Source organism: Necator americanus, chromosome III, assembly GCF_031761385.1.
Source record: "Necator americanus strain Aroian chromosome III, whole genome shotgun sequence".
Taxonomy (NCBI): Eukaryota; Metazoa; Nematoda; class Chromadorea; order Rhabditida; family Ancylostomatidae; genus Necator; species Necator americanus.
Window position 1 is genome coordinate 844,312 of NC_087373.1, and position 26,454 is coordinate 870,765.

Here is a 26,454-nt window from a genome sequence, read left to right on the forward strand (position 1 = left end):
TCTTCGCTGAATCGTACTATATGATATCACTTGGCTATTCAGTTCCAGAAGACCTATTTGGAGAGTTTGGTAAAGTCAAAGCATTAGCATCAGCGTTCCAGCTCTATCTTTTTTCTTTTAGTACTTTAGCCTACATTTCATGGATCCTTTAGGACTATTGCTTAGGACCCTAACTCAGCTATTCACTTCCAATGATGAATTGCCGATTGATGAACTATCGCCTTCTCAAATAGGAAAGCCATTTGACAGTTAGGAACGACTTTTGTGCTCTAAAATTATTCTTGCGCTCTAGGTGCAATTCAAAACAGAAGGTGTACTTCTATCAGAGAAGTTTTGAAGTGATCCGTACTTCCGTAACTACAGCGAGTTTTATGTCGTTTTGACTCTACTATACTTGTGGCTTTATTGTGCCTATTTGAAAAGTATCCATCTTGAGTCCTGAACATTTGCTGTCTGATTCATGGGCGCTTTGTGAAAAACCCTATTTTTCAGGCTCGTTTCACATTGAATAATGTGTGAAGAAAGTTGGTATGACATTTCTGGTTCAATTAATTGTTCACTCACAGATGTAAGTAGCATGTATCTGTACTGTCGTTTATAACCGCATTACGCAAAGTGAAAGGATGTTATTTGATTCACATTACATTGTTGTCACCAAGCAGAACGAGGTGGTAGCTGGGCGTGGCCACTCAGCCGTGCCCTCTTCGGTTCGTACTGCTTTGGCTTGTGCTGTTCTTCTACGACGCGCAAAACCGTCAATAGAGCGCGGAGATAATTCTTAGGTGACAAATGGCTGTTTTTTTTCTTCTGAAAAGCTAAAAAACATTCTTGAAAGGGATAGATTTATCATCCATCAATCGATAGCTCATTACTAGAAGTGAATAGCTGAGTCAGTCAGCGGAACCCTAAAACCTAAACGTTATTCTTAAGAAGACTCATGACATGTTTGCTAAAGCTACTAAGTGAAAGGGAAGACAGATCTGGAACTACTCCTCCTTTAACTTTACCAAATCTTCTCAACAAGGCTGGCAGAAGTGAATAACTAAGCCATATCATGTAGTACTTTCGAAAAAAAAAATAAAAGGACCGAAAATGGCTTCCATAGCAATCCACGACCACCAAGCATGCAACCACTTTTGTTCACATATTTTCGATTTGCATTCGCGAGTTGGTGGCTCTAAAAAAGGTTGTTGGGTTCGAATTTACAGGGTTTGCTTAGTTGAGGCAATGTCGCTCCTCCACAGCAATCCACGAGCCATTCGTCGAATTCCTCCTTGGACTTCGCTTCAAGTTCCGGCAACGTAGTAATCAGATTGAAATCGCAAAAAGTCAGCAAGTTAGCAGCGGTCGTTATGCAAATGAATTGAATTAACAACGAATAATAACTAATAACATAATTAACTACAATCTTTGTGCCCTATGGACTTTCTTTTTCGCGCGAACTACAATCTTTCTACGCCACGGACGTTTTTTCTTTTGGGCGCCGAACTACAAACCAATGAGGCCAGATAAGTATCAGATGTAGAAAGATCAGGCAGCTATAGAATCCCACCGACTACGCGAATAATGTATTCCAGTTCAGTTTAAAGGAGTCAACCGACACTTTACGAACATTTTATTCTAGTCGTTAGCTACACGAATAAACACACAACTGGGGACAACTGCTATCTGCGACATAACCACCAAACATCACTCCAAACGAGACCGGCATTATCAAGGGGTTTGTGTTTGCTTGCACTTGTGCGTGAGAACTCGTCCGCCTGCACTTCTTCGACACAGCATTTTGGATATTGCACGTGTATTTCTTGTGTTCATTGTCGAATATGCGTGCTATATTTGTACATGTATAAACTACAATCAATGATGATCGATCAGTTGTTACGCGTATCAACTGGAGATTATGCACATGAAAGAGTGCCGTTAAGGGTTTTTTGCCAGATTTGCTCCAGACGTGGGTCTTTTAGATTCGTCCACGCGTAGATCACCACCGCCGCTTCGTTCAGCAATCCATTCCACGTCCATTTTCGAATCGCACGTGACAGGATTATGCTGGCTGTGGCTCCTTGCTTCACCTTGTAAAACATTGATCGCATCCCCGTCTCAATTGGTTCGAAGAAAGCATAGAGGCGCACGGAACCTGCACAGTTGTTGGATACCTGGAACAAGCCAATACGATTGTGCGTGGTACACTACAATAACACGAATTTGCACCAATTTTAAAACATTCGAGTTTATGGAAACTGGTCTCTGAACGTTGCGTGGTCCTTTGGGAGTGACAGCTCTAGTAGAAAAAATTCCAGAAGTTCTCTGTACACTTCGCGAAAGCACTGTCTGCAGACGTGGAATTAAAAGTGTTCCGCCGCGTAGATGGACTGAGGTATAAAGGATAAAGGATAAAGTCGCTGGCGTATCAATCCACTCGGGATGCCCCAACGCGTTTTACTGGAATTCGTAATCGTTGAGGTTTTGAAACGCGTGTTGGCCTATACAATGACTTGCGGGGGCCAGCCGATGATCAGGACAGTGTTTTTATCCTCCCAGACAAGTCTGGTACCAACCAAACAATACCATACCAATAGAATTTCGGACTGAGGTATAGTCGGGTCAAAACGACATGAATCACGAGTGTAGTTGCGACGCATTTGCGTACGCGCTCGAAACGGCGCGGTGGAGGCAGCAGTTGGAACCGAGGTGGGAACATCGTAAACTGCAACGATGGGTGGTGCCAGCAAGGGTGCCAATACGCTTCTAACCGTTACGCTTCACCGCACCGCCTCGAGAGAAGACGCGTACGAAATGAAAGACATTATCCCACGAATCTGGAGTGGTACGGATTTCGGGTGGAGTATTCGTATACGGGATCGTAGATTATTGAGAGAAGGGTGATTCCGTTCATTTCTTCTTAATTGCCGTAGAAAATGACCCGGAAGATACGGGTTCGAGCGTCCCGGCGCACTATTTTCTACAAGGAGTTCGATTGGAGCGCGCCAGCCTTGTGCACGCGCCGGATCTTCCGGGCCGTTTTTTACGGCAATTACGAAGAAATGGACGGACTCACACTCCTCTCCATAATCTACTATTCCGTCTAAGAATACTCCACTTGAAATCCGTACCACCTCAGATTCGTGGGGTGATGCCTTTAAACTGTGATTCATGTCGTTTTGACTCTACTATAGGTCTATTGGATTTGTAGCTGTTCTGTTGAACTGTAAGGATTTACACGCTAGAAAGGAATTTTTTTTTGCAGTGCGCAGATGCACCGCAGTAATTTCCAAAAAACTAAAATATACAGAAAAAAGTGTACTTTGCAGGGCAGAAATTACCTGAGTATTTGTTTGAAAAACACTGCAGCATACATGCACTTGGTGCACAGAAAGAAGTTGTTGCGTCCAACATATCTCTACTACAATCCTGCACTTTTCTGGCTGCTTACTATATAGTTAAAAAGGATCTTCCGAACTTGCCCTCACTCCATAACTGAACAGTCTCTTTAAGCAGTCAGTTTTCAAGACAAAGTGTTTGAACGCGCCGATTGCCAACTGAATGCCTATTCCAGAAACATCTTTAACATCTGGCAGACTTCTTAGGTCCTGGCCTTGCACTTTCAACCCTCAACGGTTTTTTTTTAATTTTGACACAAGACAGCTGTCTGTTAAAACGAGCTTTGATCAGTGTTCTCCGATTGGACGAGAAAGAAGAAATTGGAGAAGACAATTGAAGAGGACAGCGGTAATTTGGTGCATAAAATTGATTTTTTTTAAATAAGTTGACGGAAGTTACTCAAGTGTCGCGAGTTATGAAGAAGGAACCATAAAGGGAATTTGCACAAATTCTGCAAATGCACACGTTAGATTATTAAGTGGTTATTTGAAACGGAGCTACAGAACACCCACCTCAACGCTCGTGTCTATTCTTTTGCAGTCTACGTTTAATGAGATACTTTCCGATGGAGTGGTAGTGAGGCATGACGGGAATTCGCAGAAAACAAATGGAGTAAGCTGAAAAATACCAATGATGTGAAAGAATATTAGACAAGTTCGTGTGCCTGGCCTTATGCAACTACATATTGGTTGATTAGACACTGGTTAAAATTCAAAGTTAAAGAGAGCACAAGTAAAAACATTTGCTGCTGAAATTTGCAGTGATCTATGGAAGACCGGTAATGCCCATGTTCGATTGTCTCCAAATTAACGTTGACATTGAATTCGTAGCTTTCATAGATTGATCAATACCGATCTTGGTAACCGTTCAATGAAAAAAGGCCGGTAGTTCAAATATATTTTGCAACTATAGTCGGGTCAAAATGACATAAATCACAAGTGCAGTTGCGGTGCATCTGCGTACGCGCTTGAAACGGCGCGGTGGAGGCAGTAGTTGGAATCGAGCTGGGACCTTCGCAAACTGCAACGATGGATGGTCCCAGCAAAGGTTTCACCACTATGCGCCACCGAAGAGCCTCGAAAGAAGCCGCGTACGCAACCGCGTACGTGCTTCATGTCGTCTTGACCCTACTATGCAGCCATTTTCGACTACTGTCACATTACAGTTAGGGCACGTATAGTATGTATGGGTCAAAACAACAGTACGTTTAGTGCAGTCGCGTAAAGGGCTCGAAGCGGTGGAGCGAAGCGGTTAGAGTCGAGGGGACCCTTGCTAGCACCACTTGTCGTTGCTGTTGGTCCCAATTCGATACCAACCGCTAGGTTCACCGCGCCTCTTCGAGCGCAACCGCCTATGGAACTGCACCGACCTTCATGTCGTTTTGGCCTGGATATATCGCAAAATTGACAATGTTTGGATCTCTCCACGAATGAATAAGGCAGGGGATGCAGTCTACGAGTTGCGGAAGCGCGACGATGACGAAATTGACCTCTTTCTAACTCGTAATAAGTTGCATCGCTGCTGAGATGGAATTGCTTAGGACTGTTTCACAAGCCTTTTTCCTGATTTCTAAAAGAATTATGTGGGATCATGTGAAATGTACACCTATCCTTACCGATTTGTGAAGTGTTCCCAAAATCGCCAGTGCTGTTTTCAACAGAATGCTATTGAAGGGGTGGCAATTATCTCTTTGACGTCATTACTCTTGCTGCTAACAATTTGAAATTCTATTCTTTTTTTTTGTTGTTGACTGCTTTTGTTCAGATTTTGCAGCTTGTTTTTCCCCCAAAGTTCAGCTTAGGGATATTTTCGATGTTGTGTTTTCTCCAGTGATACATTTGAAAATAGTTTGCAAGTATCACAATGAAAACGCGAAATTGACCTCTTTCGAAGCATCAATCCACTAATCCTTTTTCTAAGTACAGCCTATTCTTCGTGTCTGGAGGGACGTTATCGAGATTTTTATGTATAAAAGTTCTCCTGAAGTTAATCCGAAAATGCTGTGATGTCATAGAAAAAAGATGCAAATAAAAAATATAATATGTAAAAATATATAAAATATTGGTAATTTATGATGGATGATTTCCCCGAAATTCTTCTCTGTGGATGAGTGCACGGTAATTTCGAAAGAAATTGGCCAATAGCTGTCAACTATTGACTTCCGTGCGAATACTGATGAGATTAATGATATCATGAAAACCTACCCATAAAAGACACGTACTTACGACGATAGCGCATCTGACGTTAGCCATATTTGAATGATGGGATGAACTGAAACAGATACGGAAAGCGTGACACTGAATGTTGACCCGACCACGTTGTTGACAAGATCAGCATCACTCGTGAGCGGTATTTCTAATACTAGTACACAATGCATGTACACCATGGCACGGAAGAGGTGGAACTGCGTGTTATTTGTTTATTGCGGTCAAAATAACAAGATGACAATATACGCGGAACTAGATTGGCTAAACCTTGGTGATAGGAAGCGTCTCAGAAGTAATTTAACCCGACTTGCCGACTTCAGATCACCGTCAAATAAACCGATAAAAGGAATGTGGAAAATAAACGAGAGAAATATCCTGAACATAGTTGGAAGAGTAACATCGAACTAAAAATCGAATGTTCTCCTTAGAGAACAGGTTATCTCATCCAATTCATTAGTAATCACCAGTAAGAGGCGAAAATTAAGAGTTCAGAAAAGGAATTTGACCTGAAATGGTTCACCTCCGATTTTTTTGAATTAATTATATTATGTTTATTGCAAATATGTTATAGCATTACAATTATGCTACATTAAAAGTAAAAGTGCTACGGAAGCAAGCAAAAACATTGCAAAGAACATGCAAACGTCAGCACCACATTGTGATTCACTTGTATCTGCTGCCGTTGAGTACGTTGAGGCAATCGCTGACATCGTTTTAGTGCTGGATACATCGCATACTGCTCTTTTAGAGCTTTCTAATCATTATATTTATCTCCTACTTTTTTGTTCTTTTAGTTTATCACCATTTTCTTCCATCAGACTTCACCGAGACTAGATCGAATGGAGTAGTGAAGGAACTATTCGATCCATAGTCGATTTTTCGTCATTTCCTTCAGTCATAGGTCTTGGTAACTCCATGCGATCGCGCTGGTGAAGGTGGTGTGTCTCAAATTCGAATACGAACATCGGAGGAACGGAAGACAGAAACGGCAGAACCATTGAGGTTCAAGGATATACTTCTTGGTCCGCCAAATCATTCCGTTAAAACTTCTTTGAAACTTATGAGGTGCACTTACGGTATGTTTTGATCTTTTAAAGTACGAGTGACCTGAACCGAATGGTATTATCATGTGATGTGATGTGAACTACAGTACCTTCAAAGTGAACTCATTAAAATAATGTTTGATAATTTTTGTGCACCCAATTTTTGCCGGTATTCTAGGAAGAATTCAAGGAGGTTCAGTCCCGAACGTAACAAGTTCGATTTGTAGTCTGTGAAGCCGTACGCGATGCCAGCCACATTCTACCCAATATATGTTTCTTAACTAGAACGCAGGGATTCGTTGAAGATGGTATTTTGCCTTAGAACTGCAATGACGTATTTATATCTTTGGCCAAAATAATCGTGAAATCCGTATTTATACATACAACCTATTGAGGATTTGTGTAGACGTATAGTAGGGTCAAAACAACTTGAAGCTCGAAGATGGCGATTGGAATCGAGATGGGGCCATCGTGAACTGCTTCGAAGAATGTTGGTAGTGGAGGTCCGTCCTAGATCGCAACCGCTACGCCCTCCACCACACCTCTTCGAGCGCAGCCGCCTACGCAACTGCACTGTGCTTCATGTTGTTTTGACCCGACTACATATGTGGGGTAGTTCTAGAGACGGCAGCAAAAATCTGGACTGGACTGGATGCTTGTAGGCTGCGGGCGTTTCTCTTTCTGGATAGTAACACAATTTCTAACATTCTTTTCAAGCGTTTTATATTTGGTTGTTTTATACAAGTGAGCAAGCAGCTTGGCTAACTATATGCAATTGCTAACGAAATGAAATGAAAGCTATGCAAAAAAAAGCTCGACGCTGACTACTTGTTGTTAGAGTACGCGAGTACGGTTCCTTAGTTCTATAATGATGAATTTTTAAGGAAAACCGCTAACCGACAGATACAGAAAAGTAAAAGAAAAAACTTACAATCGTCGTAAAACGTGTTCTAACATTAGAAAGCAACGCGTATTCAGGGCGTACACTGGACCCTCTCTACAGTATGCAGAATATTTCCCATATTTTCTTCTCTTTGATTTTTTTTTAGTAGTTTTTCATTATATTTTTCGAATAACAATGTACAAACAGTCTTGCGTAGCCTTAGCAAAGTCCTTTTCCATTAGTTTTATCGTTTGTTTTGCTCTTTATTCTAGTACTCTAAGCTCTTACTTTGAAACGATTCAATTTCTGTCCCATTTTTTTGTGTAGTTGCTCATAATTAGCATTTGTTGCAATAATAATAAAAACCCAAAATCCATCCCATAAGAACACCAATGATGCACAGTCACATAGAAAATGAGGAAGGAATCCAATTCTTGCAAACTGAGGTCTCTGAAGAGATGCCTGGAAATCAGGAGGAACTACCGAACTAGCAAAAAAAGTTTTTTTTTCTGCATATACAGTCTTTGCAATGTTTTGCAGCTATGTATGAAGAAAATAAAAAAAGGTACAAAATTAGATCCGTACAAACTAAGATCTTAACTAATGGAAAAGAAGTTCACTAAGACTATGTAATCTTATTCTCGTACCATTATTACTATCCAAAAATAATGAAAAGCCATAAAAAACAAACAGAACTTTTTCCTTTTTTCGTTTCCGTATACTGTCAAGGAAGTTCAGTTCACTGAAGACGCGTCGTGTCGTCACGCTACAATACATCTTACGACCACTGTAAAGTGTAAATGGAGATTTTTTTTGCTACTCTTAACGGAAAACTGTAAGTTATTGATAATCCTCCTAAAAGATGTTCAATTACAGTCTTCTGATCCTCTATTTCTTCGATTCTCTGGATTTTGTCTACAGTTTCGTCAAAATACAAGCTGATAGCTGGACTTTGCGGAGATGAGTAGAGGTATCATCGGGCCACTTTGAGCGCAGCCGCTAACGCACGGTCGTTTTAGCTCGACTATAGGATAGATCGGTATTTGGTTTGGTAAATCAGCCAACCAACAACTCCTATAGAATCCGTAGGTGGGGAATACCACAATTTTGCAATTCTAACTAGATAGGTAGATGCAATTTTAATTAATTGGGTAGGCAAAGATCCAAGTTCTTTGTCAAAGCCTTCCATAAATCACCCAATGAAGCATCTACGCTGTTTACGTAACAAGGTGCAGTCAGGTCAAAAGCTCAGTGCAGTTGCGTAAGTGGCTGTGCTCGAATTGTCGCAGTGGAGGAAGCGGTTGAAGTCGGAATGGGACCGTCGCTAGCTTCACTCGGACTGCACCGATGAACGTTCTTACCGAGTGTCCTCCTCCCAATCTCAACCGCTACGCTCCACCGCAGCCCTTATTCAACTGCACCACCACCGGGGCCGTTTTGACTCGACTGTGGATTGTGCCCGTGATGGGAACGGATGACTATGAACGAGAAAGTAATCACAGCAAAGGATCGTTGAAAATACCAAAAATCAACTCATTCGATGATGTCAACATATTTGCACGAGTTGACTTGCTTATTTGCTTGCAGGTCGTCTTGGTTTACTTATGAGCAGAGCGAATAAATGATTAACGACGCAGCTGAGTGAGGATTATAGCATGAAATTATGCAAAATCGAAGCTGCTAACGTTCTCATTTAAAAAAAAACGGGCGCTGTTACTTCTCAGATTTCGAATTACCCATTTTTTAATTCACTTTTCAGCTGTAAAAATTTTCTAACAGTGGGATTAACGGTAGTTTAAATTATAGGATGGGAACTGCAGATGTCTCTGACCTAACTTCACTTGTGTTTGATGATAGTAATAAGGCGTTTAAGTTTAGGGGTACTGTAATTTGAATGAACAAAACTGAGGAATAAACAGTTCCAGAACGGGGAACTGAAAATTAGTAAGAATCCTAGATGCTTTGCACAAAAATTACTGATTTTTACGTTGTCCTGCTTCCCTGGTTGTTTATTTAAGGGAGAAGAAAGGTGAGTGAAACCATTATTCACATTCATAAGGCAACAATGATAAACAATTTCAGCAAACAGAACCAGCTTTTCAGAAGTAAGCTGTTACTGAGTTTCTCTCTAAATAATGTTAATAAAGAAATGTGTGGGGCATGAAATAAAAGATTAGAATTGAAAGGATTATAAACCTAAGTTAATTCTAGCCCAATTACTTTTCCTTAGATTTCAGGTTTTGTTTACGCAAAAAAAAGTGAGAAAAATGCAAAACATGATTGATTCTACGTTCAAACTTTACCTTTCCCTACTTATACATATGGAAATATATCGCTTGGACTTCGGTCAGCTTTGTACTTTAGAATTCTGTATACTGAGTTCTTCTGCTAGGTCTCAGTGCTCTCTACGGGCACTGAAATTCTACAGTGCATTAGAAACATAAATGCAGAGTATGTGACGTTTGCAGTGGGAAAAAAATATGAATTTAGCCGAAATTGCAAATAATAATTGGCGCCGGGGTTGTGTACACGAATCTGATTGTTACGTGCTGTAGGTGGTTGCTTATACTAAACGGAATCAGGCACTTCTGTATACGGCTTGGGAGCGTACGAGCTACATAACTTGCGCAGTTTTACGGTGGAAGTTGCCCAAACCTTGGAAAAAGGTGCTGTAGTGCAGCAGACTACGAAAACCCAACCCAATAGGTCAAACACCTAAAAGCAGTGTGGGATACTCAGTAAGAACTCTCTGTCTTGTTACGTTGAACTTTCGGACACTTCCGACCTGAGGTTCTCGGATCATTCGGTATCGATACGGAGTTCGCGCGAGACGCCACGTCTCGAAGGATACGAAACAGTCACGGATGGTTGGTTTCTGTGCGAGTTCTGGCTGTAGATCGAGAAGGTTAGGCAGAACTGTGTTCAAGGACGACAAACTTAGTGAAGATACGTCAACCGCGTCAGGAAGTACCACCAGTCTGCCGATTAAGTCAAGTAAGTGAACAAGTAACGTTAGTCTTCATAGTAAAAAAAACTAGCAAAGTTAAGAGTGGGACACCTAACAAGACCCAATAATAGACGGCATAATACTTGAACGGATTAGGAGTTGCAATGGAAACCACGTACGTCCATGTAAAAAATCCAGAAACAACCACGATCCAGGACCTATTGGAAAGAATGAATAGAATTGAGAAGTTTCGATGAAGGCGCTACGAACATGGACGCAGTCGTTGCATTGAATTTATAATCGACTTCCGCCAACAAGAGCATTTCGTTGAAAGTCAGATTTCTCGAAGTGGCAACCATTTTGAAGGTCAACACGTCTACGTACCTTACCTGTGACGGGCAGGTAATTGATGGGGTTGGAATTTCTGCATACTTCATAAAAACCACATAACTTTTGAAATAACACGGTATTTTCTGAATAATGATTAATTACCGCTTACTAATGCCAAATGCGAGGATTCATAATATATATTCGAAAAAGAGATGGAAGGGGGTAATGATAAAAAGGAATTCTTATGAAAATGCAGCATTGTTGGTTGTTATCTTACTACAAGTACATGGATGTGTACATAACAGCCAACTCGGTGTACATAACACATACATGTGTACATAACAGCCAACAAGGTCAGTTCTGTTTTTGCGAAGCTGCAAATGCAATGCAGCTGAGCTGAAGCTCCTTTTATAGTTTGATTGCACTGGGCACCGCCTATATAGAATAGGAAAAAGTGTGCACATTTGCAAATAAAACAGATAAATATTACGTATTTGTAACTGTAACCTTCCACGAGAAAAAAAAAACGCATGGAAAAAACACACGCATCAAGAGATTAGAAATCATTCGCATTCATCTGCACCTAGCCCACATCCTTACATATGACAGTTCATTTAGAATAAATTGAACTTCTAGAAATAAATTGAGTAAGACAAATTTAGGTGTTGTCTTAAATCTCTGAAAGAGAGTCAGGGAATGATAGAAGTCCTTATTTCTATAGATAAACATGCAAGATAGATGATTTCGCGCTAAAAAAGGACCCACGGCAAAAAACGAACAAGCGTAGGCCTTGCTACTCAGATTCGTAAGTGTACTAAGGATGTGTTGTAACACAAAAAAGTGCACTTTGTATGAAAAACGGGGTCAAATCCTTCGCAATTTATCACCTTGAAGAACATTTTCTCCTTCGTTTCTGCTCACGAATACTAAGGATGAATTGGCACCGAGCCAAAACTAGTATGAGTCACGAACGGATGGACTGGGAGGAATCCGGAACGAAGGACGAGAAGCAAACAATTCACCTACGAAGGCAGATGTTCACTGATAACAAATGGGAATCCAAACTCGATTTTACTGCAAAGGCCAGGCCGGTTCGGTAATCTCCCGAATGAATGCGGAGGAGGACTTCACGCGCGCCCCGCCCATCGCTGGAAAAATCACGTGGTGTTTTGTTTTGTTACCGTACCGTGCCCGCTAATGGAGTTGATATTTGGGGAGAGTTGCAGCCATTGTGCACTCAAGCTGTTTTCGTGTGTAGTTGCGTATCAGCATTCGTTGTAAAACTCTCAGCGCTACTGTAAAGAGAGGGTAAGAGGGCTCTAAGCAAAGAAACGTGCGCGTAAAGGTATGTGACCTCAAAATGTACGTGTGATAGTGCGATTCGTTTGTTCCGAACATTTATTTCGTTTAACATTCAATACACTTCTTCTCCTGTGACCAAACAAAATCACGCAGAAAGTACATTAATTATCAAAGCGAGTTCGAAAAGTGTGAAGGGTTCCTGGCACACAAAGAGCATAAATCTCTTAACGATTACTATTTGTTTCATTGCGATTATTGCGATTATTGTGATCAATCCTTGAATAGTCCGTTCTCCTCCCTGTATGGCACTTTCTTGGTAACGATACTCTCAGAGGTAACGTAAAACAACTGAAAGTATCACAAAAATCCCTCATATGTTGCAAGATCACTCTGATGTCGAAGTCATCCATCAACTGTTGATGTTAGCCCCAGAAAATTCTATGAATTCACCACATGAAGTCCGGGAAGTTTGGATTAAGACCATTTCGCCTCTCACGATAGTCGCCACCCGTAGAAAAATAGATTCATTGGTGTTGAAAAAGAAGAGAGTTCTTGAAGATTTACTTCCGACAAAACCAGTCAAGAAAAGATGGAAAAAAGTAGGCTTAGGCCTGTTCCTAGCAGAGTTATCTGCTACGTAATGATTTCTCCACTGAGCCAGTCCCGAATGTTTAATCCATGAACGGTGGCAGATAAAATTTCTTGATTATAAGTAAAATTTGCTATCATTCGATATTTTGTGAACCACTCAAAGCAGTGGAAATAAGTGGATTAGAAAATTATGACCTTTCAACGAACCAATCATTCTCTTTGCCGTTCATCTCATTTTTGTTTCCCCACAATCATTTTCCTTATGTTTTCGTTTATCATCTTACGAATGCATTATTCGTTATAAAGATTGTCAAGGATAAGGAACGTCTACTTGTTTATCCACACTGGACGTTGAGATTATTCAGAATTGGATTTCAGTGAGTTGGTGGCGTCGTCAACTTCGTGCGGATTAAACTCACTGATGAACAGCGTTGAAGCTCGAAGAGAATTCGACTTTTCTATTCTTTAGCGTGATGTGGAAGGATTTTTTTTAACGGGATACGGAATGCTTTTCAATAAATAAATATGCAACATTTTGTAACTGTATTCAAAACGAATTTCTAACATAAACGTGCAAACTTCAGTCTAACTTTTTTTTTGTGATTTCTGATGTCTACATGCTTTCTCCAAAACTTCCCTTAATTTTCTATGGGCAGACTTTAAGCTCATAGCAAATGCACCAGCAATTGCTTTGTAATTATCCACGTGAGGGAATAAATATCAGGGCTAAAAACGCCAGCAATAACTTCTATTAATAAAAAAACCCATTCATAACCAATGAGTGAAAAGATGTAATTCTTCTTATTAGTGAAGTTCATACAAAAAAACTATCATCAGTGTGGCAGAATTTCACCTTAAAAAAACTGAAAAGAAATGAGAAAGAAGTTTGCGATTTAATTTGAATTAAATTTATAAGAAAATTAAATAATAAATAAAATAATTAAATAAAAAAATAATAATAAATTCAAACTTACGAAATGAACTTATTTCGATGTGATGTGTATTAAAAACGACAGTGGCACTAATATTGTTAATAAAAGGGACGGAGGTACGAAGTGCGGTGGAGCCAGCGAAAGGGATTTAAGTGGGACCATCGCGAACTGCATCAACGACTGGTCCCTAGTAGGGATTTCCCTCGATCCTACCCGCGCGCTGCTCCGCACTGCAACCAATTCCGTAATTATATCCTACTCCATGTCGTTTTGACCCTAGAATACAATCGGCGTAAAACGTGTAGAAAACGTTGACGCGACTCCACCTCGGTCACTGAGCTCCCTCTCAGTATAAGGGAAACTCTCCGGATCTTCTCTCTTTCTGTTTTTTTTTACAGTTTCTTCTCATGATAGTGTATGAATAGGGAGGGTTACACAGTAAGATAATTTTTCATTAATTCAATCGTTTTTATTCCTTCTGAGACTCTAAGATCTTATTTCGTAGATCTTCTCAAGATTCACCTTCTGTCCCATTTTTCGTGTAGTTGCCCACGATTAGTGTTTGTTCCAGTCATAGTGAAATTCTAAAGTCCCACCTGGAAAAACACTAACGGTGCATATTTACAGAAACAGAAAAAGTCGGGCAGAACTTTATTTTTCACAAACTGAGGTCCTTTCCTGGAATCAGAAGATACTGAACTAATGAAAAGAGTTTTCTTGGCGTTACGACCATGCTAACCGTGCACAATCACACCAAAATACAATAGGAATCAAGTAACTACAAATTAAGATCATTAAGGCGGGAACGACAAAACTAGTGGAAAACTAGATCTTATTAAGACTATGTTATCGTATTTACGTACTACAACCCGAAAAAGTAGTTAGGAAAATCGTAGAAACCGAAAAAGAAGCCCGGGAAGTCTCCTGGATACTGAAGAGAGAGAGCTCAGTGTTCTCTTTCAATGAGGAGGCGTCGCGTCAATGTTTTACAACACGTTTTACGCCGATTGTGTTTCCTGGGTACAAACATCACATGACACCATCATGGCTAAATTTCCTCTCTACGATGAGCTTTCAAAGAAAGAACTATAAAAATAAGATATTAATATTTCTCTTATACGATGAGTGTAGTGTTGCAACCTAATAAAGGGATTGAAGAGCAGCAGATCCCTGCACCTTTCGATAAATGAATCTTTATAAAAGTTAAGTCTGTTCTGTCTGGAAACCTGGAAAGCTTTACAATAACAAAATCGTCAAAACCTTTGTCGTCATCAATATGTACCGATGCAGCTTCACTTCCACCAGGAAGTGCTAGCTCTATCCTTCTTAAAGGCATAACCCCACGAATCTGAGTTGGTACGGATTTCAGGTGTAGCATTCGTATACGGCATAGCATACGGGAGATGCGGCGCGTGCACAAGGCTGGCGCGCTCTAATCGAATTCGTTGTAGGAAATAGTGCGCCGGAACGCTCGAAGCCGTATCCTTCGGGCCATTTTTACGGCAATTAGGAAGAGATGGACGGAATCACCCCTCTCTCCATAACTTACGATCCCATATACGAATATTCCACTCGAAATTCGTACCACCTTAGATTCGTGGGGTGATGCCTTTAATTTACCGTAAAGTAACGCAGTATTCAGTAGTATATGTTGATTCAAGCAAGTTACATTACAGATAGCAGGTGAATGAAGGGAGAATCCTTTCCATCTCCTGAACACCCACTGTTCTCATTCTGAATGACTTACCATTGAGTGAGCTTAGCTCACTCCAGAAAAGAAAATCTTTACTTTAATCCATTAGTTCATCACGATCAAGTAAACGGAAAGAAACGCACGAGTTCAAGATGTGTGGGCTTAGAAGTGCTCCTACGCTATTGAATTGAAGTGTTTCTCAAATGGCAGGACCGTTGAGTGACGTCAGAAAAAAAAAGCAGACGAAAGCAGTCTACTGGATGCAGGATCAATTAGTAGTGTCTTTTGGAGATGGTGCTTTCAGATAATACGCACAAATTGCCAGCAGCTACGTATTGAAACGAATCCACAAATTGCTGGGAAAAGACTTGATCCTCCACTAATTAAATGATATGTTTTTCCTGAGATTGACTACTAGAAATCCCTCTATCCAAAAAATGGGTTGGCGGTCTTTAGAAAAGTCTTCCTAAAAAAACGCAATGCATACATGCACTGCATAATTAAAAACCCCTGATGGTGTAACTTATGGATACAAAGTGGTGTAGTTTTCAACTGTTTTTTTTTTCGTTGCGATTACATGGAACTGTCTGCAACCGAATTTAACTAAGACGAAACTAACCAATCTTCGGTCGCATGCATTGAACTGTGGACGGCGGATTTCGAAAGAGAATTTTTTTGTCGAGCGAGAGTTTCAAGGCGGAAACGGCGGCCCCTATTAGGAGTGCAGCAACAGTCAGTTGTATTTCGCCCCATTCACATCTATGACCACACTAACTTAAAAACAAACAAAAAAACAAACAACTACATCAAAACAAACTCTTGGATGTTTTGCTTGCTTCTGACGTCGCGATGCAATATAATCACGCGTCAATTGTTTGCTGCCTTAGTGCAAGTAATTTCCCAAGAAAAACAACAGGAAGTGGAAAGTTCAATTCGCACATGGTTTAATCGTCTTTTCTTGTTTTTGGTAAGAGAATATTCTGCTTAAAATTGTGCAGCGTTTAATAAGAAAACGACTCGTCTTTGAAATCTCTGTCAAAAAAAAATAGTGGTGGATTGTAGAACTAACTCAAAAACAACTAAAAGTTCCTTAGTAACACAAAGATTATGCAAATGTTTTAATAAGGTCTTATTTTGAGAGTCATATAGAAATCATTGTACTATATACACCTTTTAGTTGTATTTCTGTGTAGCTAATGAAATACGCAGCCGTAGTAGTGCAGAAGTTCTTCTCATGGGCCTAAAAAAAAGTCTCTAAAAAAGCTCATCTAAAAGAGCGTAAATTCTGAAAAATCAGCTGAGAAAATCAAAAATTGGAATAAAATAAAACGAATAGTTCATTTATGAATGTCAAAAAAAGTGGTACTAAGGGTAGGCGAGTGCGAACACAATCGAATCCTGTGAAAGAATCAATTTTGCCGATGATCGAGTAGGTCAGGCCCAACCGCTTTCCTTCAAAGGCGCTGCACCTCGGCTAAGACAGTTGCATCAGCGCATAATATCAACCGTCACTAAGTCATCTAACTTAAAGTATGATCTTTGTGCTGCTGACAGCTCTTTAGGTGTTCATCAAACTCAAAAAAAAAACGGGAGACGTCACTCAAAAATCAGGAAGAAGTTTAAATGCAGATTCATTTAATTAAAAATAAGTGTTCAGATGCTATTGGAAATAAAGATTGAAGAGTTATATCAAAACTAATCTGTGACCACATCATCGAAGTAATCTTCAGAAAACCTTCCAAATTATTCTAATAAGTGAAAATTGAAATTGAAAATTGTTCAAAGACAGATATCTAGGATTTTGGTTCCGACATTGGTTTGGTCTTCAGGGACTGGTCCTGACATTTCGATAATGGTTCAACTTATTGGCTAAAATGAATGTGAAATAAATAAATTTATAGTAAATGTGGAATTAGTCGTAAAGAAGTTGTAATGAATCTCCTTAAATTCGTAGAAATATTCGATACTGCTGTGTTCTCTTCAATAGTAGTTAGCTTAGTTGAAAAACAGTTAACAAGTGCCATTGCGAAAAAGCTAAACACTCTCTGAAAATTCAAGAATTAGAAGCAACAGGAACAACAGACATCAGTTCATCCAACGTCGCGACTGTTTAAAGCTATGCAATTTCTAGAAGAAATGAGAGATTTGAGGATTGACTATCGTAACTCACATGAACATAAAAAGTTCTTGCGCGCTAACTTCACATCTACTCCACTTGATGCGGTTTCATTTCGTCAGTCGGGTGGTTCAAAGAGTTTCATGTTTGGAAATCTAAAGCACCTCGTGCTCCTGAACCTCGTGGATATGTGTTTAACGTTTGCGTAGCCAACCGTTCTGGGATTACAATCCTACCTCTAAAATTGGGAGTGACCTAACACTAGAGGTTAGCTTTTTTAACGCTAAATGTCCATAATATACCAAATACATAGTCCTCTCCAACTCAAGTAATTCAACAATTTTCGTTATAAAATAAAAAATATAAAAGGATAGAGGATAAAGTTTTAGTTTTTTTTTTAGTTATTAAGTTAATCAATCCGCTCAGGACGCGCCCCAACGTTCACTCGAACTCAGAATCGTTTGAGCTTCGCAAACGTGTTACTGGCCCATCGAATGACTTGCTGAGGCCAGCCGACGTATCAATTCAGGATTTGTATCCTTAATTCAACTGAATATATCTCAGCCAAGTCCGGTAATAATTTATCGACCCCGGAGGGATGAAAGGCTTGGTGAGCACTACGGCGGATTCGAACCTCTGATCGATCGTGCAAGAAGCGGAACCTCTGACCGCTATACTACACCCACCCCAAAGCTAAAAATAGTTTTTAGTTTAAAACTAGAAATATAATTAGGATAGATATAATGGGTCATAAAATTATAAATATATCAGCAGGATTTACCCTAAAAGGAGGACAACTGTTCAATTAAGGCATGGGAGCTCTGCTAATTTCTTTTTGAGCTCTTTTCTTCGTACTTTTTTTCCAGAATACAATTTCTAATCAACAAATCAATCAATGCTATTCAAAAAATATTAAAAATCAAAAACCAGATATCTCGAATAATAAAATGCTGAAAACTGACTAAGTGAGCTTCAAGTGCTCTGCGAGACGAGTAACGAAAGCGAGTGCCTGCCAGTAACCAATGATTTTCTCGACCTTTGTATCGCAAACTACGTAGGCTATGGAATGTCACGTGGCCGTTCCGCAGATCCAAACAATAATCCGGGATGCAGTGTATCTTGTGTAGTTTTGCTATGTACGACCTTATCGACAATGAATGTGAACAGACCTGGTTGGAGTTGAAGAAAAAATCATTCATACATGAGCTGAGAGAACAAGGGGAATTTTGTAGTAGTGCGCGTCGACTCCGTGAGATCGGTTTCATGTTCGCAGTGGTCTTTGTATCGTCTGTGCGCTTTAGAACTTATTTTTAGACTATTTTATTATTATCTCACTTTTCACTTGTATTTATTTACTTTTTATTCTTAAAATAAACACTTGTTTCCCGCGTTTACGCTTTCTCACGTAAATACGAGTCTCATCTGTGTCGATTTGATTTGATCCATACATACCAATCAATTACTCATTGTGTTGTGTTGTGTTTGTTCTTTGTGCCCTGACACATCCACACAAAATCCAAGGGTTTTGTGGTACGGATTTGTCTTTGGACTTTTTGGGCCACTTTTTGTAACAAAATTTATAATAAATCAAAGTTATTGCAAGAAAATCACAGCTTACTATGAAGAATTTCAGAACAAACCTAATCAGAACAATTCATACATAATCACAACAAATTCGCCGCCATTTTGCCACAGCATAGTAGTTTTACAAAATTGACATTTTATGTAATCTTTTTAGTCATAATTATAAAGTCATAAACCTGTCAAAGTTAATTTTTTCAACGTATTTCGCATCGAAAAATCTTACCCTTTTGCCCAATACTTAAGTCCTCTTCTCACAACAATTGGGGCCACAAACATGTCGTCTTGCGTAGCTTTTTTAGAAATGAATCCTAACCTTCTTCTTTGAGCTTCCGTTCAGAAGCGTGATCCGTTTTTCTGACAAGGTGGCGTTATTTCGAACGGTCATCTGCTTGATCAGATGGATTGATTATGGATAGACATGGATGCCAGCTAGCTCCGAGCCAGTTAACGCGAAGTCTCAGTCTTCATTTTCATTTGCACTTCTGCCTTTTCTCGCTACTTGTAGTGGCATACGCATACGCTTTACGTTAGCGCTCACTCAAGAGGGCATAATGTTGCTTGTGAAGATACATTCGATTGTTCGTTCAATTTTTCGGGGCTGAACCAAATGAATGAAATAACGAACGGAAACACAAGAAGTCGATAAAATTAACATTAGCTGTGTACTTATCCATATTGTGTAGTGATGACCGTACTTAGACGAATGGTGTGATTATGTTCGCATCTCTTTGAAAAAGAAAATGACAAGAAAGAAACAAAAAGTTGATATTTGGTAGAAAAAAATTTCCGCCACCCCGTATTAATATCCACTGCACAGCTACGGTAGCGGCTGAACAAGTCGGGGACCCGTCGAGACGTTCGCGTGTCTAGAAAAAGCAGAGAGTAGGAAAAAAGGCACAAAAGTGTCAGAAACATCATTTTTCTCTCCTCTCCTTTTCTCCTTCTTCTGATAGAGATTCGTAAAGCATCTTCTGAAAAATAGTCCGAATTCAACGAAGAATCATTTTCTTCGAGTTCCTTGAATTGCGAAACTATAACAAATTTTACATTTTTCTCTCCTTTAGCAGTCTCTTTACTCATACTCCAGTTTCAACTCTACATGACTGGTTTAGTCTTCAAGTAAGCACCGGAGTTCTTACCTCTGCGAGGTACTCCCTCGGATATTGTGGATATGTAGGAGACAATACTCCACTTACTGCTTACTGCTTACTCTTACTAAGAGTTGGATGTCAGTATAAGCGAAGTGTATGGAAAGCAAATAGCATTCAAGTAACTTAATCGGTAACAAAACCATTTACTTCCTACAATTATCGTTGAATTTTTTCATGATGCACTACCAAAAAAGTGTAATAATGGTGAAAAGAAGAATGGATCGCTAAAGAAACGGTTTCAATTTTTTTTTCTTTTTTTATTGCATTAATTTCAGTATTATGGCAACGGGTTTTATTTCCGCAACATGACGCTCAGGATTGTTTTTGCGGTTCCTTACGATTTACTAACACTTTCGGTGTCATCGTATTTATATTGAACTCCTTAGCACACGTTCTTTGGGCTGATACAGTACTAAGTAAAGGATCATATCTTTTTTTAAATACATAAATAATTTTCCCCACAGCAAGATGTCATAGGAAGTGCAAAACATGGTTTGGTTCCATTCAATGATAATTCCGGCACAAAAATTGTCTTCAGTTTTCAATTTTTTGACATATTAACGAGAAAAGAAGTTAAAGCATATTTGCATCTCCTCCGGCTTATCTACGGTTAGGCAATGTCTCAGAGGCATTCGCGAGAAAATTTGCGGGATCCTGTTTACTGTTTCTCAATAAAAAAGCACAACTGTAGAAAGTAAGGAGAGTTGAGAAAAAAAAACCTATGAACAATGAACCAATGTAGGTTGATCAAAATGTTCACAAAACATTTTGATGTGCAAGTGTGGCGCGCTGCAACTGAAATCCTGAAAAATAGAGTCTTTCACGTCGATTTTTTTACAACGATTAGGGAGAGGTGAGCCCTGAACCCACAATCCACAACTTCATCTGTAGCTTCTCCCACGGATTTCTTCACAGAGCCAGATTCGTGATATGTTGCCTTCAGTCTTGATGAATTACACAGCGATATAATTTTGCGAGCACAACATTTTTTGTTATTTCTCTCGAGAAATACTTGCACAGCTTTTATAAAATCAACGTAAGCTTTGTAAACAATATTATAGAATTATATCTGCTCCAGCAAATCCACTCAAAAGTAGGTAACACAACGAATAAGTTGGATGCAACAAGGTAATGGCTTGATGATGAAACAAGTGAAATGATTCATAAATGAATACAAGCTGCAAATTTTGAATATAAGTTATTTTTCAATTACTGGAGCCATAATAGTTAACCCGACCTCAGGGTAGGTACCCAGTACTCCACAGACACAGATCTATTCCATTTATATGTACTGCAAAAATTCTAGGATTATAGTGCTCATGTTCGATTATCCTTTGAGTTTGTCCATAGTTTGAATGCTTTCTGTAGGGTGAAAAGTCACTGATGGCTGGAATTTTTCCTGGCTCCGATGAAGACTAGAGCTGCGAAACGTTAGGTGTTAGTTAATAAAGAAAGATCAATACCAATCTTGGCTACAGCATAAGAAAATCAATGAAAAATTCTAGGATTACGTCAAATTTTAGGAAATCTGGGACACTGGAGGAAAAATCGTGAGCCAATAAGTAATGTTATGCGGAAAAATTAAGAAGTAATAATCACAAATATGGGAATTTAAACCTAGCATTGTACAAGAAATAAAGTGTGGACGAAATTATGGATTTCTTCATGCATTTCATGAGAAATGTGTGTGTAATGAGAGGAATTTCTGCCGATTTGAAGAACTCAATTGAGCACTTGTGCTCTTCTGTATTTACCTCTTGTTTTGCACTTCTTAGCTACTTCTAGAGCAAAAATACTCGGTTTACAGCTCTCCTTTAGAAAAACGTAGTATTCTGGATATGGATCAAAGCTTATATCCTAAAAGGCAACGTGTCGAACATGCTTCAGGCTGTTCATAGCATTAAAAAATCATTCTGTGAGTTAAAGTACGTACGATTTGTCCACTTTCAATGATTGTTTAGTTGATTTGGGAGTTTTTCCAAAGGCATGAATTTTCTAAAATGACACTTTCGTTACTGTGAGTGTTATGAATGTCTTAACTCATATTGAAATAACAATTACAGATGGAAAGTAAGATGATTAAATTAGAATTGAAATATACATGAGAAGAGGTAAATAGTGAGACGACAGCTCAACGATCAAGGTACTTGCTGAAAAATTTGTTGAAGAAGCTTCCAGGTATGTTCAGACAAACTTGGTTAAAACCCAGAAATGAAGAGAGATCTCGTTGTAAAAAATGATTAAATCCAAAGACTAAGAAGATTCAATAGCAGTATCGTTTTATACGCGGAAGAAATGCAAACGAACTAATATGGAACAACTTGAATTGTTCTAGTTGTTGTTTTAACAGATGTAATTATCCATGAGCGATAAACATTGAGAAAAATGGAGAAGAATTTCAAGAAATCACTTCTCTTTTTTTTTCTTCTGTCCCAAAAAAATTGAAATTGAACCTGTCTTTTGTTGTAATATGAAATCGATTACGGTATCCATTTATCGCCAATTTTTCACGATGTTTAGCTTCCTCTGTCAACAATGTCCGTAAACAAACGTGCAAAATGAACTGCTATAAGTAGACCGTGTTACAATTTGCGCAGATCATTCCTTGTATAAAATAAACTAATTAAAATACTTAAATCCACATATTGATGTTCAATGAGGGTCCTTTTAGTCAAAATTTGTGTTTTTGTTGATTGATTAAAAATCGGTCAAATAGGTTATTCAAAATTTGTAAGACCCTGTTTCTGCCAAACCTTTATGCAAACTTGACAAAAGTTTCAATTCGGTCGGAGATCTCTACGATGGTGCATGTCGAGGCGTGAAACGTTTAACATGATGATAAATCTCACAACGAATTTCATACGGTAAACCACTTGTAATGGTGTATCTATAATTTTTTTGAAATTCTTACATATGTTCCGAGGTATTGCAGAAATCTTCCTGTAAATATGGGTAAAGATGACCACATCCGTGAAATGTAGACACATCGCTGGCTCGTGCATCAGCGACTGTACAGACCTGAGCTTGCAGAGGTGATCGCAAACGACTCATTAAGGCTCAGTAACTTTTCCACGCCAGTTGATTTGGTATGAACAGAAAATCTACTAAAATGGCATCTACTAAAACCTTTATCACCTAACACAGCCGACTTTAACCCTACTAACAGCACTAAGAAAGAAATGATTGGTCAACCACAACAGTTAAAGTGTTACAGAGTGGAAGTGTAATATCTAATAAAGTTTTGACGACTACTTTCCATTCTTTTGCATAAATTATATCTTATTGACAAATGTCGAAAATCTAATCAAACTCAAAAAGTTTGTTCTTAACGGATGAGGAAGCGCGCTGGTCTATAAACAGTTACGTAACCGAACCTTAGTATCGAAAAATTAGGGATACTTACTGGAACTCAAGGGCATACAGAAGATTCTAACCAAATAGACAACCTGATTACGATCTTCTGTTTCTTCTGCTATTTCCTATCCCAACAACACGTATCAATATCAACTGTAGTTGATTCACTGACCTATCTCCTAAATCCCAGCCTAGTTTTCAGGAATTTGATTCTGAACTTCTGTGTCGACATCAATACATCGATTGAAGATCGTGATCAGTTATCGTAAACTTCTTAGAAATTCAATGGTCTTAAGAAGTTTCTGGTATGAACATTCAGCCGGAAAAAAAATAACTCTAGTGACAATGTAGAAAACTTAGGAAGGTTTTTGAATCATGAAGAACACGAGAGATGCAGTGATTAATGCTGACGATTCGTATCCTATTAATCAAACAGACATATCATTGGTTATTTAAGATTTATTGTTCGCCAACTGAAATGTTGCTTCTGCAGGTACGACGCTCATCCGTTCAGGCTCTCATCAGTTCAAGAAGGTTAATTGCTAGAAAAACCTTATCGTTGACAGCACACAAAAGAAGTTATGCACTGTCAGAATCGGTGGAGAAGGTCATATTAAACAGGGCAGCATACATCAACGGTCTCGTCCAAACTCGTCCACATTTGGTTTTTTCATCCACAGTTGAGAGTTTTCCTTCAAGATGGTTTGTACTTTGGTTCGCGAACGGAATTACGGTTGCATCTTAGAAGAAATTCATTTCTTTAAAAAAAGCAACGTCTGCACTTCTTCCTAAAGTTTGATAATGTAGACTCAGACGAATTCATATGCAAATCATATCTGATGAGAATATGCTACAGGTAGAGGTCGTTATTATCTGAAAAAAAAAGCCTCAAATGAGTACCAGTGAGTAGAGCAATATAAGTAAGGGGTAATGAAAACCAATAAAATAATGAAAGAAAAGGCCCAAATGTGTTTCGGAAATTTCTGAAATTAAAAAAAAAATTATTTCTAGCGGTTTACGATTCGACATTGTACCGTTGTAAATAAGAATCAATTGCAAGGAAGGTAGTGCAATTAAAGGTTACAAAGAATCAGAGGGACTGAGAATACTGACAGCAACTGAACGCGTGTAATCCACAATATAACATTAGATTGATCGCTTTTAGTGGATTTCCAGGCATTTGTAAAACCAAAACTTCACTCGGCTCCGTCCTGCTCTATTATCTCAATACTGATTTCTTGAAAACAGTTTCTATGAATCAGAAGATTCCTGTTTTTCCTACTCGTTTACAATTTAAACTGATAATGTAGGAAAAAAACTGTGAGAGAAAGTAAGTCAAAATTTCAATGGTTGGTTTCAAAGGCTTCTTGAATTTTTACGACCAGTTGCCGTTTTGTTCACGAACACAATTTCATAATACCCTACACACAACAATTTGCCAAATGCAATTTTTATATTTGGGGCCACCAATTTTTCTGTTCCATTTCTGTGTGGCTACTTTTTCCTGAGCATCTCTTGCTTCATAATTTTCACAGAAGCATTACTGTCAAAAGTTGCCGAGGTGATCCTTCCAGATTGGAGATAGGAAAAATATATGTAAGCTTAAGGATACCTTAAGACCGTATAAGGTACTTCAGAAATGTACCCTCCGCAGATCTCCCAATCCTTACCTCCCTATACGACGATAGTGCAGCGCGTACAATCGGGCACGTACTGGTCGTCAGTTTTAAAAACTTCCTACGTTCAACAAAATATTTCAACAAGTTCTAGATTAGGTTCATTCTAGAAACTGCTACATTTTCTAGAATGGTGGTTTCCTTGCGATGTTTGATAGGTCAGTCCATAACCCGTCTCGAAACCTAGTACATAACAAGCAAAGAGATTCCTCGATAGTTCCAGGGGTGTAGTGTAGCGGTTAGAGTTTCCGTTGCCTGCACGATCAATCGGAGGTTCGGATCCGCCCTAGTGCTCACCAAGCCTTTCATTCCTCTGGTGAGGTCGATAAATTGGTACCAGACTCGTCTGGGAGGATAAAAACACTGACTTGACACATCGGCTAGCCCCCTCCCCCCAGTGTTCGTAAATCTCAAAACGATTCTGATTTGAAGTGAACGTGGGGACGCATTCCAAGCGGATTGATTAATGCCGGAAACTTTATTCTTTGTCCTTTACTTAAAAAACATGAAACGAACATGAAAAGAAAGGAATTGAACGATGAGAGGAACAAATGTAGATTGTATGCTACTGATTAATTTGTTGTCTTACGGTCTTTTTTTCCAGGAAAAGAAGAACTTTTATTATTTCTCATCGTTTTCTTGACCGATGTGTGCTTCACTTTTGAGGCCAAAATTCCCCCTCTTTGAGTGCGGGAGGTAACGTTCGGAGCCTTCGCACACCGTTCCTTCTCCTTACAAAGCACCAGTGTAATTTTCAGCGACTTTCTCTCTTCAAAAAACAAACAGCAGCTTTATCGACTTCATCAAATGCATAAAAGAAACAGTTTCAGAAATACTCCATCCCGTCTAATTGCCAGTTCAATATAATGATCGAAGAAAATAAGGATCAATAGAAAGTAGGTTTTTTTTAGAAAAACTCAAACACTACTTTTATACTGGACATTCCACGTCAAATTATGTATAACGTCCTGTCTGACGTTTCCTTTATTTCTGAATTTTTAAATTTGAAAAAAGACGCTCACGACTTATTTCTCAACTTAGTATTTGCATTGATTTTTTTTTTTTGATTAGATAATACTTTGTCTAATATATTACACAGCAGTTATTCGTAGTGCTACTATTGGTATGTGATTCAATTACTGAAAAATAATCCAAAGTACGTATCGTCTTCACTTTTGTACGAACTGGTTCTAAACGATTCGCAAGAAAATTTTTGGAAGGGGACGTAATTCATTTTTTACACTACAGAACGCTAAGCACATAG

The 26,454-nt window shown here is 39.0% G+C and overlaps 1 protein-coding gene across 1 annotated transcript; it reads right to left on the reverse strand.

The window, feature by feature from the left end:
- Positions 1-1,898: 1,898 nt before the first annotated feature.
- RB195_008236 (uncharacterized protein) lies at positions 1,899-5,633 on the reverse strand (the record flags this gene model as incomplete). The annotated part of the gene is made up of 3 exons (XM_013437987.2): positions 1,899-2,156; positions 3,894-3,998; positions 5,586-5,633. The coding sequence occupies 3 exons, from the start codon at positions 5,631-5,633 to the stop codon at positions 1,899-1,901; spliced, it is 411 nt and encodes a 136-aa protein (XP_013293441.2).
- Positions 5,634-26,454: the final 20,821 nt, after the last annotated feature.